The sequence below is a fragment of the Microcebus murinus genome, chromosome 32, assembly GCF_040939455.1.
Source record: "Microcebus murinus isolate Inina chromosome 32, M.murinus_Inina_mat1.0, whole genome shotgun sequence".
NCBI lineage: Eukaryota > Metazoa > Chordata > Mammalia > Primates > Cheirogaleidae > Microcebus > Microcebus murinus.
The window spans coordinates 3,917,795-3,936,253 of NC_134135.1; the positions used below are offsets into that span (position 1 = coordinate 3,917,795).

General features: G+C 43.6%; 1 protein-coding gene and 1 non-coding gene across 2 annotated transcripts in view; one reads left to right on the forward strand and one right to left on the reverse strand.

The window, feature by feature from the left end:
* Positions 1 to 6,587: 6,587 nt before the first annotated feature.
* LOC105859976 (uncharacterized) overlaps positions 6,588 to 18,459 on the forward strand; it is a 62,333-nt gene continuing 50,461 nt past the window's right edge. The window contains 4 exon segments of the mRNA XM_075998985.1: positions 6,588 to 6,853; positions 10,907 to 11,051; positions 12,014 to 12,075; positions 12,162 to 12,252. Of these exon segments, the coding sequence (XP_075855100.1) occupies positions 12,181 to 12,252 (72 nt within the window). The 5' untranslated portion in view covers positions 6,588 to 6,853; positions 10,907 to 11,051; positions 12,014 to 12,075; positions 12,162 to 12,180.
* LOC142865775 (U5 spliceosomal RNA) lies at positions 16,393 to 16,508 on the reverse strand. The gene has a single exon (XR_012915903.1). It is a non-coding gene; the product is annotated as a U5 spliceosomal RNA (small nuclear RNA).

Genomic DNA, 18,459 nt, shown 5'->3' on the forward strand with positions numbered 1-18,459 from the left:
AAAAAAAAAAATAGAAACTACCAGTAGAGCATGTTCTTGGGGAGGATTTGTACTTACCTCTTGGCATTGCAATCTGCAAGTATTTTATTCAGAATATATATATATATATATATATATATATATTTTTTTTTTTTTTTTGAGACAGACTCTCGCTTTGTTGCCCAGGCTAGAGTGAGTGCCATGGTGTCAGCCTAGCTCACAGCAACCTCAAACTCCTGGGCTCAAGCAATCCTCCTGCCTCGGCCTCCCGAGTAGCTGGGATTACAGGCATGTGCCACCATGCCCGGCTAATTTTTTCTACACATATTAGTTGGCCAATTAATTTCTTTCTATTCATAGTAGAGACGGGGTCTTGCTCTTGCTCAGGCTGGTTTCGAAGTCCTGACCTTGAGCAATCCACCCGCCTCGGCCTCCCAGAGAGCTAGGATTACAGGCGTGAGCCACCGCGCCCGGCCTATTCAGAATATATTATAATCTTCAATTTTAATTAAGAAAATTTAGTATTTCTTCATGGCTATAAAAGAATCAAAATGTTTCTACCACCATTGTCTTATTCCACCTCAGGAGGATAGTTTATAAGAGAGAATAATATTCTATTAGACCCTTATGGTTGAAGCATCAAGAACAGTGTTTTTGGTGAAATCAAAAAACATACCCTTTTGGATACATATACTTGTTAGTTCAGTATGATTTGGGGTAATCATTCTTAGTACTTGTTATTCTAGCTACACTCTGCCCTATGATACTTGTGAGTCTACTAAAAATTGAATAGCGCTGTAGTGTCAGAGTCTTATACCCTCGAACAAGCATCATTGTTGATGAACATGCATTATAGTATTTCTACATGCTTTTCTTATGTGCCATGTAGGACCCATGACATGCACCTTCATTTTCCTTAAGCAAAAATGCATATAGAGTAATATTGAAGTTATGAAACAAAGAATGTGTGGGGCAATAAGGATAAAAATAATAGCATGGATCAGGCGCAGTGGCTCACGCTTGTAATCCTAGCATTCTGGGAGGCTGAGGAGGGCGGATTGCTCAAGGTCAGGAGTTTGAAACCAGCCTGAGCAAGAGTGAGACCCCGTCTCTACTAAAAATAGAAAAATTAATTGGCCAACTAAAAAAAATATATATAGAAAAAATTAGCTGGGCATGGTGGCGTATGCCTGTAGTCCCAGCTACCCGGGAGGCTGAGGCAGGAGGGTCGCTTGAGCCCAGCCGTGGCACTCTACCCTGGGCAACACAGACTGTGTCTCAAATAAATAAATAAATGAAAGCATGTGTTTTTTGTCCTTGCAGTACTCAGTGACAAAAGTTTTAAATATTATCATTCATGTATTTCCTTTTATGAATAATCATAGAAAATGGGAACTTTGTTTTGCTGGATAAAGTAGCAACTATCTATATTCACTATTGTAACACGTTTCTGAAGGCGAACTTTTCACCACTCCCCAAATACTTGATTGATGTGCACTTAACATTTGGTTTGGATATTGAGATGGATGCTGTACACTGAAGAGAACTTTTATGGCACAGTGAGGCTTTCTGAGGGAAGCAGAATAGTCTTTCACACCTGGTCCAAAAATGGCTTCAGAGGAACTGGGATGTGTGATTGGCTTGGTGTGTTAAGATTGTTAAAGGGTGGGTGGAGGTCGAGTACCCACATGTTTGATTTCCAGCTGCTGCCAAAGGAGGGAGGAGCACTCAGGCATTGTTGGCTTACCCAACTGGGCAGAACAGGAAGAAGGAATTCAGAGGTGTAAAAGGTACCAGTATTCAGTATCACATAATGTAGTCTGAGTTTTTAAGTAACACTGAGTGTTTGTTCTTGAATCCCCTGACTTGGTTAGGAAAGATCCTAATTTTTCCCATGTTAATAGCTTACTATATGCCTTTCTTGGCTGCATATGTAAGTCCCGTCACACAGTATGACTGTTTAAAATGTTTGTTAAATACTATTTAGTTAAATTCCCTAAAATATTTTTTATAGTAGAATGCAAATTATTGTGTGGAAGTGTTTCTTATAAATATGATTAAGGAATTTTATTAAAAGAGGATTTTTATAATATTATGTAAATATCATTTTCAGATTATGGTATTAAACACCATGGTCCATTTTCAAGTCTAATAAAATTTTCTCATTTTTTATATGATTTTTTGGTCATTTTTCCCCCTCTTTCATACATTGTAGGCCAGGATGAATGTTTAATACAGTTTTTACCTGTGTTACTCTGTGAAGTATTTAGGGAATTTCTAAATGAGGGTGCCATTTGGAGATAGATTTTGTGACATGAGCATGTAGATAGGACAGTGGAAGGGAATAAATTTGAAAAAGCAGTGTCCCTTAAAGTCTTTACTTTAGGGAAAGCATTGGGACAGTACAAAATAGTGAACTGCAGTTTCTTAATGTGGGCGGTATTATATAAGATCACATGATTGAAAATCAAATGTGTGGAGGTTAATCAGAATCTGCAGAGGTAAATAAAAAGGTAAGAGGGAAAACCCCCCAGATTTCAACTTCAGTTTGTCACAGGGAGATAATCTTTATTGCTTAATCCTCAGAGGCCATTCTACCACCTCACACTGGCTAGTATTTCTATTCACAGTGAGAATCTTTCAGGAAAACAAGATGTTTGTGTTACTTGTACCATGAAAACTAGCACCCAATAGATCTGTTTCCATCCAAAGTTACTTAATAAGTACATTTTCTTTTAATAATTTCAAGCTGGGTGAAATGGTGCACACTTACAATCCCTGCTCCCTGGGAAGCCAAGGCAGGAGGATTATTTGAGTCCTGGAGTTAGAAATCATCCTGGGTCACATCAGAAGACCCTGTCTCAAAGAGAAAAAGTGATTTGTAGAGAGGGGCCAAGGTGGTGGGCCAGAAGCATCTGACACATGCTTCTCTCACCAGAGGATCAAAAATGGTAAGTAGATATTCACTTTTGGCTGAATAGTCTGAGCAACAGCCATGGGATTCAACAGAGAGGGGACAGAATATGCCGAAAGCAAAGGAGAAGGAAGTAAGGCACCCCCTCGGGTGGGTAAGCATTAGCCAGGGCGCTGTCTGCACATGGGGAAGGGCAGGTGAGAGATCTGTAGCACTCCATACTCCCCCCATAGTCATCCCTATCTGAGCTACAAGAGGGCCCCTCTACTCCCTCAGCCCTTCAGATAAACACAGGGAGCTACTTATAAACTGCACGGTGACACTCCTCCAGAGAAGTGGTACAACGTGGTCCCACAGGGTGCTGAACCCTGAGCAGTGTGGCTCCATTCTTAGAGTCCAACCTTACAGTGCTGCATCTGCCTGAGAGCCAGTTCTGTTGCCGCAACCACCTCATTGCTGCCAGGATATTGAGACAATAGAGAGGCCAGTTGTGATTAGAGACCCTGGGGACTAGGCTTGCTGGTGCTGCCACTTTCACTGGAGGATCCTTGGGAAACTAAAGCCCCACAACCACCAAACCCCACTGCTGCTGCTGTTCCTGACACAGGACCAAGTCTCCAGCAAACCTACCCAGCCTCTTGATTCCACTGCTACCTTGGAGAGTCACCCACCTTGCTTCTACCTGAACTTTCAGCATTGGGCTGGGGACCAGCCCACCCCTGCACATGAGCTTGGCCCAGCACCTGCTTGGACTGAGACAACCACAGGGGAACAAGGAGATGCAGAAGAGCAGCAGTGTTAGAGGCTCATGATGTATCTGTCCCTCTTTTGCCCGAGTATTCTGGAGCATGACTCAAGCACGCAATCCAGGGACCTAGAAACTGAGGATACCTAACCTAGTCCACCACCACTAGCACCCAGACACCTTCCCAGGGGTTTGAGTTCCAACTCATATAAATTAAAACCAACACTGCAATTGATACCTACCAACATGAGTTGAAAGAGCAAGGGAATTCCTAGCATGGAACAGGTGGACTGCAGACTTGTCTTGAAGTGAGGGAAGATATTCCACATGAGAAGGAACCAGCAGAAGAATATGACAATGTATAAAAACACCCCTTTCATATACCTCCAGAGGGTCACACTAGCTCTTCTGCAATGGACTTCAACCAAAGGGAACCTTTTGAAATTTCAGATATGGAATACAAAATGTGGATCCCAAGTAAGCTCAATGGGATTGATAAGGAAGTTGAAAACCCACTTAAAGAAACTAAAACAGTAATTCAGGACATGACTAAAAAATTCACCAAAGAGATAGATAGCTTAAAATAAGTCATAACAGACCTACTGGAAATGAAAGAGTATTTTAGGGAATTTCAAAATACAGTGGAAAAGGGGTAAAAACCTACCTATCAGGTACAATGAACAGTATTCTGATGATGGGCACACTAAGAGCTCCAATTTAATGCTTTTAAAAGGTATCCTTTATTAAAAACATACCCACTTAAGATTTTTTTTTTTTTTTTTTTTTTTGAGACAGAGTCTCGCTTTGTTGCCCAGGCTAGAGTGAGTGCCGTGGCGTCCTAGCTCACAGCAACCTCAAACTCCTGGGCTCGAGTGATCCTTCTGCCTCAGCCTCCCGGGTAGCTGGGACTACAGGCATGCGCCACCATGCCCGGCTAATTTTTTATATATATATATCAGTTGGCCAATTAATTTCTTTCTATTTATAGTAGAGACGGGGTCTCACTCTTGCTCAGGCTGGTTTTGAACTCCTGACCTTGAGCAATCCGCCCGCCTCGGCCTCCCAAGAGCTAGGATTACAGGCGTGAGCCACAGCGCCCGGCCCCCACTTAAGATTTTGAAATAAAAAGAAAAAATACAGTGGAAAGTTTTAAGAACTGACTAGATCAAACACAAGAAAGAATTTCAGAGCTTGAAGACAAGGCTTTTAAATTAATCCAGGTAGTCAAAAATGAAGAGAGATGAATCAAGAAATGAAGAGGATTTCCAAGACATACAGGATTATGTCAAATACCCACACATAACAATCATAGACATCTGTGAGAGAAGAAGAAAAAAGCATGGAAAATCTAAGAGAATAATGGAGGAATGCTTCCCTCATCTTGCTAGAGATTTAGACATCCAGAACAAGAAAGTCAACGAACTCCTTGAAGATTTGTGGCAAATAGGATATCATCAATGTACACCCCAGTTCCCAGAGTGTTTAACTAGATCACACTCACCATCAGGACTGAGTCCAACCTGCTAGCAGAGGTGGTTTTAACATGTCAATGGAAAAAAAGCCAAAATCTATAAAGTAATTTTAAAGAGATTTATTCTGAGCCAAATTTGAGGACTGTGACCTGGAGCCACGCCCTAGAAGCCCTGAGCAAGTGGACTCCCTGTGGCTGGGTTACAGTTTGGTTTATACATTTCAGGGAGACAGGGGTTACAGGTAAAGTCATAAATCAATACCTGGGAGGCATACATTGGTTTGGCCCAAAAAGGTGAGCCATCTCAAAGGTGGGGGGCTTACAGGCTATATGTGGGTTTAAAGATTCTTTGGCTTATAACTGGTTAAAGACTTGAAGCTTTGTCTAAAGGTTTGGAATGTTTTAACAAAAGGAGCTATTTATCAATGATAAGTCACAGGACATTTATTTGTTGTGTAACTTCAGGACCTGCAGGTTTGTCTTGCATACCCCTAGGCCTGTTAATGAGTTACAAAGGATGTCCCCAAGAAGAGAGGGGGCAAGATGAAGCATGTCTGACCTCCCTCCTGGTGGTAGGCAATTTAGTTTTAGGATATTCCCTTGGCCAAGAGGGGTCCATTCTATTTGCCCGTGGGGGATTAGCCTTAAAATTTTATTTTACTTCACAACATAAACCATTCTCAGTTTAGGAAGAGGAAAACATTTTGTTTTCCAACATAAGTGGCTGACACAACACCTGCTTTTACCCTAAAACTGCTGGAAACATTAAGATGGCTACCTAGACACAAGAAATGGCAGGGCGACTTCTAACCCGGGGAAATCGGTTGAGAACAAAGTAGGATGGAAGCTCTGTCCCGCCCGGTCTGGTCCCGCCTCAGACTGGCCTCTCCCCACGCCCCGCCTCAGACCCGGCCTCTCCCCACGCCCCGCCCCCTCCCCGGCTCAGACCCGGCTTCTCTTCGCTCCACGCTCCGCCCCCTCGCCCGCCCCCTCCTCCGCCTCAGACCGGGCGTCTCTCCATGCCTCGCCCCCTGCCCGTTCCCGCCTCAGACCGGGCCTCTCCCCACGCCCCGCCCCCTCCCGGTCTCAGACCCGGCTTCTCTCCACGCCCCGCCCTCTCCCTCTCCCCCGCCTCAGACCTGGTGTCTCTCCATGCCCCGCCCCCTGCCCGTTCCCGCCGCAGACCGGGTCTCTCCACGCCCCGCCCCCTCCCCGTTCCTGCCTCAAAACTGGCCTCTCCACGCCCCGCCCCCTCCCCAGTCCCACCTCAGAACTGGCTTCTCCACGCCCCGCCCCCTCCCCGTTCCCGCCTCAGACCATGCCTCTCTCCACGCCCCGCCCCCGTCCCATTTCCCCCCCTGAGAACTGGCCTCTCTCCACGCCCCGCTCCCTCCGCGTTCGCGCCTCAGACCGGCCTCTCTCCACGCCCCGCCCCCTCTCGCCTCCGCCCCGCCCCCGGCCTGTCCGGCCTCCTCTTTCAGCGCCTGGCACTTTTCGGCTGTCCCGGAAGCGCGTCGCGTGGAGGGAAAGTTACCCCAGTCGAGGTTAAGCCTGAGCTTCTTCCTCCCACGTGTTCCTTACTCGGTGCGGGAGGGCAGGGGTCTCTACGGACTTTAAAGTCCCCACACCACCCCCTCTACGCAGGTACCTGCAGACCTCGCGGCGTGGATCCGGGAGCCGCTTCCTTCCTGGTTCAAATCTGTGAGGCTGGTCCCGTCCCTCGGGCTTTCTGCCTTCGGGCCAGGTAAACACCGCGTTTCGTGTCATTCCCTGCTGGCAACCCTTTACTGACCTCTTCTCCCACCCCGCGCCAGGTACAGCCCTCACCCGCCAGGTGGATTCACGTCCTTCCCGCGCCCCAGCCCTCGCCCGAGTGGGGCCCTGGAGGACGGCGCGGGCCGTAGGCTCAGTCCCGCGTCCCCTGCCTGGGCCTGGGCGTCTGGGGCAGGTCGCCCCACCGTGTCTCTTCCTCCTCAGGCCTGATCCTTCTTCAGCTCCCTAGACTTCCCCGTAGCCCCTGGTTTGGAGAGGCGACCGGGCGGGGCCTGTCTCGTGACACCCAGCGTTCTTATGTCCCCAGTTCCACCCCGCTGGAAAATGCCGCTCTTCCGGGAGGCGGCATCTTATTACTTCCCTGTCCCTGTGAATGTGTGGACAAAAGGGATCCCAGGAGAGAGAGGGAGAGAGCAACTGAGAGAAAAACTAAAAAGAAAAGAGGCCGGGCACGGTGCCTCACGCCTGTAATCCTAGCACTCTGGGAGGCCGAGGTGGGAGGATCGCTCAAGGTCAGGAGTTTGAAACCAGGCTGAGGAAGAGCAAGACCCTGTTTCTACTAAAAATAGGAAAAAAATTAGTTGGGTCTGGTGGCAGCATGCCTGTAGTCCCAGCTACTGGGGAGGCTGAGGCAGAAGGATCGCTTGAGCTCAGGAGTTTGAGGTTGCTGCGAGCTAGGCTGACGCCATGGCACTCTAGCCCAGGCAACAGAGTGAGACTCTGTCTCAAAAAAGAAAAAAAAAAGAAAGAAAGAAAAGAATGAGGTAGAACCATAAACAGATGTCAAAGTGGACGGTGAGGAAGGGATTTGCAAACACGCAGTAATAGTGAAAGAAGCTGAGAAGGTATCAGGGGGAGAAGACTAACTGGAGAAATTGAGAGAACTTCTGGATCTCCCAAGACATAGGGAGAGGAGCGGCAAAGGGGGAGGCACCTCAGGCGGAGAGTGCAGGGAGGGATGAATGATTTGGAGCCAGGGTAGACAGAGCAGTTTGGTGCTGGGACAAGAGGAGACACCTGGTGACAAGGAGAGCAGAGAGGGAACCACAGTAGGGATGAAGCCTAGGGACCTGGCGGTGTCAGAGAGCGAGGACAAGGGGTTGTAACAAGGAGAGCACAGGGGCAGCAGAGATGAAGAAAGAGGAGGAAGAGAGTGGGGACAATGAAAAGATTGGTGGAGAAAGAGGAGCAAGAGGTGAAATAAGTTGCTAGAATAGAGCAGATCAGGTGTAAGAGAAGGAATAGAGGGCAGAAGGGGAGGAAAAGCTGGAGAGGAGAGGGGCACAAAATGAGGAGCAGAAACCTAGGGGGAAATACAGGTAAAAAAAAAAATGAAAGAAAGAAAAGAAAAGAGGCCAGGTGCCGTGGCTCATGCCTGTAATCCTACTGTAATCCTAGCACTATGGGAGGCCGAGGCTGGCGGATTGATCGAGGTCAGGAGTTCAAAACCAGCCTGAGTGAGACCCCGTCTCTACTAAAAATAAAAAGAAATTAATCGACCAACTAAAAATATATATTAAAAAATTAGCCATGCGTGGTGGCACATGCCTGTAGTACCAGCTACTTGGGAGGTTGAGGCAGAAGGATCACTTGAGCCCACGAGATTGAGGTTGCTGTGAGCTAGGCTGATGCCAGGGCACTCACTCTAGCCTGGGCAACAGTGAGACTCTGTCTCAAAAAAAAAAAAAAAAAAAAGGAAAATAAAGAGCTAGAGAAAGAAGATAAGAATGAGAGATACATGGCCAGGCGCGGTGGCTCACGCCTGTAATCCTAGCTCTCTGGGAGGCCAAGGCGGGCGGATTGTTCGAGGTCAGGAGTTCAAAACCAGCCTGAGCAAGAGTGAGACCCATCTCTACTATAAATAGAAAGAAATTAATTGGCCAACTAATATATATAGAAAAAATTAGCTGGACATGGTGGCACATGCCTGTAGTCCCAACTACTCACGAGGCTGAGGCAGGAGGATCGCTTGAGCCCAGGAGTTTGGTTACTGTGAGCTAGGCTGATGGCACCAGGGCACTCACTCTAGCCTGGGCAACAAAGTGAGACTCTGTCTCAAAAAAAAAAAAAGAATGAGAGATATATACAGAGTGAGAGAGGGAAACACACATTAATGAAGAAGAGGGTCCCTGGGTCCAGATGAGTGGTGAGTTGATTGGATATGAGGCTTGACTTGTGGTATATTAATTTCTGTGTTTATAATTTAACAAATTTTATTTTAAAATATTTAAGATTATTTAAAAACTTTTTTTCACCTGGTATTTAGTTTGGAATTTTAAATATGCTTGTTCAAATTATGCAGATGTGGGTGAGAATGGCAAAATCTGTCTATAAGACGTGAGTGTTTTATAATGCTTGGTATCTGGGTATGTATAGCTTCATTTGCAATTCTCTTTCCTTGGCATGTGGTAGGGTGTGGAGGAGTGTGTGAACTAGGAGGAAAAACCAATGTGTTTTTTTCTCCTGTCAAACTCAATAAAACTGTGAACATTCAACACAGAATACTTCACCTCTGATCACCAATATGTGTGGGGATTTCTTCCCACCAACAACCTTTCTCCATCTGACACCAACTGGGCATTCTATACTTTAACTTAATTCTGACACTCTTTACCTGGAGTTAGCATCAAATCCCACTGGTTGAGGTCTCAGTTCTACAAGTCTGCCCCCACTTCAGGTGCCAGTCACAAGTCCCAGCTGGGGAACTGAACTTCTGAATAACCAGATATAAGTTGTGGGGTTCTCGTGACTTCCTCCTCAGGTCCTATTGATTTGCCAGAGCAACTTGCAGAACTGAGGGTAACACTTTACTTCATTCGCCCATTTGTTATAAAGGATATTACACACGATACAGATGAACAGCCAGATGGAAGAGCTGTCCTAGCAAATTGATCAAACTGGAGGAAGGGTTAAAAGAACCACAATATTTATCAGGTCAGTCAGAAGTAGAGGTGACAGCTACTGCATGCTTAGTACATCTGAAGTGAGGGGCAGCCTTGTGGGGACTGAGCTCTTAACCTGGGGCATCTGATGCTATCTTGTAGATAGTGTCAGAATTCAGTTAAATTGTAGGACACCATCTGGGATTCTGCTAGAGAGCTGATCGTTGAGAGAAAATATATACACATTTTGGTGACTAAACGTGAAGGATTCTGCATTGAATGTAAGTACTATGAGCAATTTGCCTTTTCCTATCTCAAACAGTAAAGAAAGAGATCTTCTCCATGCAGCCCACCACTCTGTCTAATGGCCTGTGTGATCTCTGCCCAGTAGTGACTGAGAATGATCTGTCCCTGCTCCTGGCTGTTGCTGGCCCTGTGATGGTACACCACTTGCCAGCGCCACTTGCAGTCTCAGAATATCATGGCATCCCTCCTGTACTGTCTCATAAATTTTTACTTGAAGGGAATTATTTTTATCAGCAAACCAGTGGTCTTGTCCATTCAAACACACACAAACACATACAGAATTAATCTTTTATCCTTTTACTCTTCCATCTTTTTAACAAAAATACTCTTACCTACATCTTCCTCTATTGTAAGTACCCTCTTGTGTGCTATATCTCAGAACATAATACACTAAAAACTTGTTCTTTCTTGGTCTTCAGTTTTTTCTGCCTGTTCTTGCTTGAACCCTTAAATTCTAGCTTCAATCAAGCTTTCACTTTAAGCATTCGACTGATCCTTTTCTAGTCACGAGTGACCTCCCCATTTGTATATCTAATATTTAATTTCCTGTCCTCATCTTTCATTTCCCATCAGTAGCATAGTTGGTCACTTTGTTTTCTGTTTTCTTTGTTTAGAGGACATCCCATTAACCTTTAAAGATCTGTTTTAATTTTTTTGATGCATCCCGGATCTCCTTTCCTCCTCTGGTGTCCCCTAAACTTCCTGTTCTCTGAATGTGGCATGACCCACGGCTTAGTCCTTGAACCTCTTTTCATCTCTGTCCACACCCACTGCCTTTCCTTATTGTCTCATTTCATGGTTTAAACCCCACATACATGTCTACGTTTCCCCTGCAGAACTCTCCCCTGAGCTCTAGAATCCTGTGTCCAGTCGTCTCCTCAACAATCTGCTGGGCCGTCTAACAGGCATCTCCACCTTCAAATGTTCAAAGGGACTTCCTGACTCCCCCAAATGCATTCCCTTCTCGTCCCCATATCTCAGGTAAGGGCGACCCTGTGCTTCCTGGGGCTTAGATGAACTTCTTGTCATATATTTAAAATGTATGATACTACATTGTAAGTGCATTAATTTATAAAATAAAGAAAAAAATCTGATGTTTACTTAAAAATAGGTAAAGAAATACATCATTTCCAAATTTTTTCAAGGTGTGGGAGAGAAATGTGTGCAGACCTGGCCCTCCCTGCTCTGCTCCCCCAGGACCTCTCTGGCCTCATCTCTTGCTTGTGTCATCCTTGCTGGCTCTGCCCCCACCACACAAAACTCTTTCCTTTTCCAAGGGTCTCTTGCCTCACAGTCTCCACATGGGCTACCCCTCTGCCTAAAACTCTGGGCCCCCAGCTGGAGGTGGAAACACCCTTCTTTCCCCAGGTCATCGTTCTGATATTCCACAGCTCCCATTTGACATTCAAGCAATACCCTCAACCTCACCTCAGGTCCATATTGGCTGCTCTGCATATGTCTTTTTGTTCCTTGGTTGTCCACTGTCTGGATACTGGTGACAACCAGGTCCAAGGGGAGAGCAGAACCAGATAGTGGGAGGTGTGCTGATTTTGCCCCTCTAAGTGGAGCTGAACCCTGGCTTCACCTTACAGTGCTAATACATATTGCAGATACATCTCTTGTGCCCCCTTACCAGATATTTTCATTCAAAAAGATAAGGGTCTAGCCTTAACAATATTGAGTTGATATTCTATTCTGTGTCCCACATTGAGCACCGCAGCTCTATGTCCTCCATTTCTGTGGGCAGAGATCAGTCTGTGGTCCACAAAGGGCTGAAGGGGGCTGTGCTGTATATCTGGTTTGGTCAGGATTGGGTCTGTGTCCTGGCAGGGAGCTCAGTCCAGCCCAGCTCCCCACTGCCGCAGCATTTGTGTGGGCTTCACTAGGAAGGCGGCAAGGTCTGATCAAAGGGGTCAAAAACTAACTTGTTGGTCTTCCTTTAGGAGTTTTTTGTGTCTGCATCCCACCTGGTGCCTTGTGAAGGAGAGGACCATTTTTACACAAGGTGAGGTCTTTCCTGTTTGTCTAACTGTGGCCCAGAAAGAGAATCTGTTTATTCTCAGCGTTGAGCATCATATTTTTGACATTCAGGATTGACTTCTAAAGACTCATGTTGGGTGAGGAAGAAGCCTGGAAGCGGGGCAGGAGGAAAGGAAAGGAGTCAGGAATGGCTCTGACTCAGGTAAGGTGATGTTCTCAGTGGGTGGCTCTGTGTCTCCCTCCTTTCTGAAATGTTGGGCACTGGAGTTGCTGATCTTCTGTGACTCTGAAGCGTCCAGCCTGTTGTTTTTACTCACACTCCCCCGTGCCTTCCCTCAGTCCCTTTCACCTCCACTGTGATTCCATCTCACTGTGACCCAGTGACAGGACCCTGTGGAGAGGCTCCATTGGACATGGTCCTGGGAAGGGCTTCTCACCCAGGCAGGGGTTGGAGACGGGTGTGGCCCTGTGGCGTCAGTGCTGTCGGGCAGCAGGGCCTGTTCAGGGGCCACGGCCGGATGCACTGTCAGCTCTCTGTAGACTGGGATTGGAGAAGCTGCCCTTGAGTCATGGGTAATGCGCACAAACACCTGCTGAATGCTCTAAAAAGAGAATAATCAGGAGAAATTATTTCTGAATCATTATATTACATTTGTAGCTAAATTAGTGAGTCACTGACTCAAACTCTTAGTGACAGAGTGGAATGGAAAGTTAGACACAGACATCAATGATGGAGGATTCTTTCATTCCATCATCTGTTTTTACTATAACTTAGATGTCAAATAGCAAGAGCTTCATTAAACTATTCTCAGACAATCCATACCACAGATACCATGGTGTTCCTGCAGGGACTCTTGTGCGACAGGCGTTTTAGCCAAGTAAAAGTAGTTATAATTTTGCTCAGACTGAGGAGCAGAACTTCTTTGCCATTAGAGAAGATGGAACTATATTTTGTTTTATCAATTATTATTAAATATCCCATTTTACTTGAAACATCCCACAACATATATTTACTTTATAGTAAAACTCCAAACAAACATGCTGAGCTTAGGTGCTAAGGCATAGAGCACCACCCATCCTGTTTAGCCTTCCACCCTCCCTCACGTGTTAGTGGGGAATCAGTGTTGCCAGTTTTGTGGAGAGAGCACAAGTCCTGTGGAAACGTCTACTTCATTGTGAGATTAAAAGGTAAAGTTCTTCAGGGAATGCTTTGTTAAGACATTTTAACCTGTAGGCTTCAAAAATGTATATGTTTTTTGTTAGGAAACATTGACAGATAGCCTGTTCTGGAATTCTACATCCTTGTTGGAGCCTTCTGCTAGTGAAGACAGGTGGATATTTTAACTTTCCCAGTGTTACAAAGAATGCCACAGTGGCTGCCTCTGAACAAGCCAACTTCACTCTAGATATCAGAGGATTCCTGCAGATTGGGCATTTGAAAGAGTGATTGCTGCTTCTAGGATGGTGCATTTTCTACCTTGCTACATCTGGCAACATTCCATCCCCACCTCAGCTGCAAAGGTTTACCCTCTCCCACCAACAACATGAGAGATTTCCCCTTCATTATACAAAATTTGCTACTGTGTTCATTTTACATTTTTAAAATCTGGGCAAAATTACAATCCTTTTTTCCCCCTACATTTTCTGATTCCTCATGAGTCTCATGAGCTTTCATTACTTTGGGGATAGGTATATGTAAGATGGATTTTATATGTTGCTCCATTTTCTTATCTCGTATATTAAGAGCTATTTTATAGTCCGTGGTTTAACTCTTTATGTATATGACTTGTTGTCTTTCTGTAAGTTCTGGATTTTTTAGCGTGAAACAAAATCCTTTTCTGCTTCAAACCCTCATCTTTTGTTGTGTGTGTATTTTATCTTGCTTTGGAAGAGCTCCCTTGTGCATGGATACAAAATGGTATGATTCATTTAGATCTAGCAGTTTAATATTTTGTTTGCATGTCTTATTAATTTGGATTTTTGAATATACATTGTAGGTACTTTAACTGATTTAAAGTTTCAAATAATATATATCATAAGTTGTTTCTATGTAGTTTGTCAAAAGATTTCATTTTGTTATTGTTGTTCAGGATTACGTTGCTGCTGCTTTGACAGAACACAGGCCTACCGTTTCACTTTTCCTGTTTTTTTGAGACAGAGTCTCACTTTATTGCCCGTGCTAGAGTGCTGTGGCATCAGCTAGCTCACAGCAACCTCAAACTCCTGGGCTTAGGCGATCCTCCTGCCTCAGCCTCCCGAGTAGCTGGGACTACAGGCATGCACCACCATGCCCGGCTAATTTTTTCTATATATAATTTTAGTTGTCTAGCTAATTTCTTTCATTTTTAGTAGAGACAGGGTCTTGCTCTTGCTCAAACTGGTCTCAAAGTCCTGAGCTCAAACAATCTACCTGCCTTGGCCTCCCAGAGTGCTAGGTTTACAGGCGTGAGCTACTGAGCCTGGCCCCAGGTAACTTTTAAAACTTTTTGTTGAGATGGGGTCTTGCTATGTTGCCCAGGGTGTTCTCAAACTACTGAGCTCGAGAGATCCTTCCTCCTCAGCCTCCCCAAATGCTGGGAGTACAGGGAAGAACCACTACAACTCACCCTGTTGAGGACTTTTTCATCAGTATTTATCAGGAACATTATATACTTTTGTTTTCTTGTAATATGTTTGCCTGGGTTGTATCAGTCATGGTGGAGTCACAGAATGAAATTTTTTTGTGTTCTCTTTTTTCCATCATTTGGAAATGAGAAGGATTGGTGTTAATTTTTTATTAAAAGTTTGATAGAATTATATGGTAATTATGAATTTTGCATCTATATGTAGGCTCTTGGATGGGAGATTTTGATTAATCTCACTACTTATAGGTGTGTGTAGATTTTTTTTACTCAGTAGGTTGTGTGTATTTCTACAGATTGATCAATTTCTTCTAGTTTATCTAATTTGTTGGCATATTCTTGACCATAATTGTCTTTACACTTTCTTCTAACTATGACATGCAGGTGATGCGTGTGATGGTGTTCCCTAATTCCCTTAGGCTGTTTTCATTTTTCTTCATTCTGTTTTTTTCTTTTGCTGCTTTGTTTACCGTTTATTTCTTCTACCTGGTCAAATCAGCTTTTGATGCCCACTAGTGTGTTTTTCAATTCAGTTATTGTTATATTTTTCAGCTCAACAATTTCTCTTCTGTTTCTTATAGTTCTAGTTCTGTTCATAATCTCATTTTGTTCATATTATACATTGTTTTTCTGATGTTCTGAAGGTCCACATGTGGTCTCTTAATTTGTTGAATATCCTTGCGACTCTTACTTTGAATTCTTTGCATTGTAATTCAGAAAATCTTCATATTTTTAGTGTCAGTTTGTGTTGATTTAATTTGGTCCTAGGTATGGGTTATTTTTTTTTTTGTATTTTATATATGTTGTTATCTCCTGTTGGGACTTCAGCATTTCACAGATCAGGCACTCATTTCCGGTTTTTTGTTTCCCTTCATGCAGGGAGGACACTCTTCATGTAGCCTGACCAGAGATTCTGGAGACCTCTCAAGACTCTGTGAGGATGTGTCTTCTCTAGCCTTTTGGTTATAATCCAACTGAACAGATTTTGCCATTTGAACCATTTTCTACTCAGAAGCTCTCCTGTTGTCTGCCTGGTAGTCTGCAGCCTCCCTGGTGCTCTAGCAAACTGTGGTCTGGGTCTTCCCCTATTCTACCCCTGTTCCTGCAGTAATTGATTACATTGATGGCCTTTGTTTTCAATGGGTCCCTGACCCAGTGTGTTTTTACTTTCAGTGATTATATTTACCCAAGATAGAAACTTGTCCCTCCAGTAGTCCCCTGAAAATCAGAATTTGGATGGATGTTCCCATATTTTTCCTCCTCCACAAGAAATCAGTAGTTAGGGGGTTCTTCAAAATGTTGCCACATCATGGCAGGGTAGTGTCTCTGGCAAAGTGTCTCAAGTGTTCCTGTTAGGCATCCATTAGGGGGTTCCAACTTCTTAAGTGATTTCTCAACTTCTCACGTAGGCAGTTGCTCTGTGTGTTGTTATCTGTGTGTCTCCATGTTTGGGATTTGCTATTCCTCTGTCTTACTGATGTCACCACATGAATACACTTTTATAATTTCCTTACATAAGCCTGGAAATATATTTTAATTGGGGCCATGATATATTTGCTAGTGGAAATATCAGATGTACCATGTGTATGTGTCTGTTTAATGAGAGCTGCTAAGGAAAGAATATGGTTTTCAGTATATTGGTATTAGTTTTTTTTTTTTTTTTTTTTTTTTTTTTTTTTTCTTTTTTTTTTTGTTATTTTTTTTTTTTTTTTTTTTTAAGTAGCCCTGCAAGCGCAAGGCCTCAAAAAATTGGGTTAAGACTCAGAATTGTTCCTCTCCACGGAAATCTTTAGTAAAAGGCGAAAGATTTATACGATCTGAAGAGAAACCAGAGTATGGTATTAGTTTTTATACTTAAACATCATTCTTTTTCTAGGTTGCAGTCATGTCATCTGTTAATTTTAACAAATCTAGTTTTTTTTTTTTTTTTTTTTTTTTGAGACAGAGTCTCGCTTTCTTGCCTAGGTTAGAGTGAGTGCCATGGCGTCAGCCTAGCTCACAGCAACCTCAAACTCCTGGGCTTAAGCAATCCTACTGCCTCAGCCTCCCGAGTTGCTGAGACTACAGGCACAAGCCACCATGCCCGGCTAATTTTATATATATATATATAATATATATATATTATATATATATATATATATATTAGTTGGCCAATTAATTTCTTTCTATTTTTTATAGTAGAGACGGGGTCTCGCTCAGGCTGGTTTTGAACTCCTGACCTTGAGCAATCCGCCCGCCTCGGCCTCCCAGAGTGCTAGGATTACAAGCGTGAGCCACCGCACCCGGCCAACAAATCTAGTTCTTTACTCTCTTCCCCACTCACCCCCCCCTTTTTTTTTTCACTATCTTCCTCTTTATTGGTCCCTGCTCGGATATAAAGGACAGTGTGTTTGTCTAGAGCCGTGGCTAGCCCACTTTTCTCCGTATTAATTAAAGGAGATGCATCCAGTGCTTACTGGTGATCATGATATTTGGTGAAGTATCCGTGCTTAACGTTAGGGTTTTTCCCCATATTTATTTTTTGGCCTGATTTTTAACTATCTAATAATTATTTCAGGGCACATAATATTGTAATACATATTTTATAAATCTATATCTGTTTTTTTATTATTTTTTTAAGACACCGGGTCTTACTTTGTTGCCTAGGCTCGAGTACAGAGGTATGATCAGAGCTCACTGCAGCCTCCAACTCCTGGGCTTTAAGCAGTCCGCCTGCCTCAGCCTCCCAAGTAACTGGGACTACAGGTGTGCACCACCAAAGCTGGCTAATTTTTAGTTTTTTGGTAGAGGCAGGTTCTTACTATGTTGCCAGACTGGGCTCGACCTCCTGGCTTTAAGCTGTCCTCCCACCTTGGCCTCCCAAAGTGCTGGGATTATAGATGTGAGCCACTGCACTGGCCTAATCTAAATTTGTTAAATTAATATATGATACTGAAAATTTCCATTTCTCATTTTATGATTTTATTACAAGAATAAACTATTATAATAAACTCCATTGGGCTTTTGGTAATGCCTACATATCTAAATTTAACTGCATAGAAAAATTGTATCTATAGTTTTGAATATATGTATTTAATAGGCATTAGAGTTCAGGTTCCTATATTTTTTTATGTTGTACCACTTTTTAAAAATTTTTTATTTCAGAATATTATGGGGATACAGGTGTTTTGGTTACATAGATTGCTTTTGTACAGCTTGAGTCAAAGTTATAAGAGTGTACATCACTCAGACAGTGTACATTGTATCCATTAGGTGTGATTTCACCCATTCCCTTGTCCCCCCTTTCACCTGCTTGATTTCCTTTAGGTTTACTTCCATATATGCACTTGAGTGCTGATTGGTTAGTTCCAATTTAACAGTGATTACATGTGGTGTTTGTTTTTTCATTCTTGTGCTGTTTCACGTAGGAGAATGATCTCTAGCTTGTCCGGGTTATTACAAAGGGTATTAATTCATCTTTTTATTATGGCTGAGTAGTACTCCATGGTATGCATATACCACATTTTATTAATCCACTCATGAATTAACGTATGCTTAGGTTGATTCCACATCTTTGCGAATGTGAATTGTGCTGAAATAAACACCTGAGTGCAAGTGTCTTTTTTCCTATTTTTTTTTTTTTTTAGTTCCTCATCACAGTTTCCAATCAAGTGTCTTTTTAATAAAAGGACATTTTGTCCTTTGGGGAAATACCCAGTAGTGGAATTGATAGATCAGATGATAAGTCTACTTTTAGTTCGTTGAGGTATCTGCATACTAATTTGCATAGAGGCTGTACTGCTTTGCAG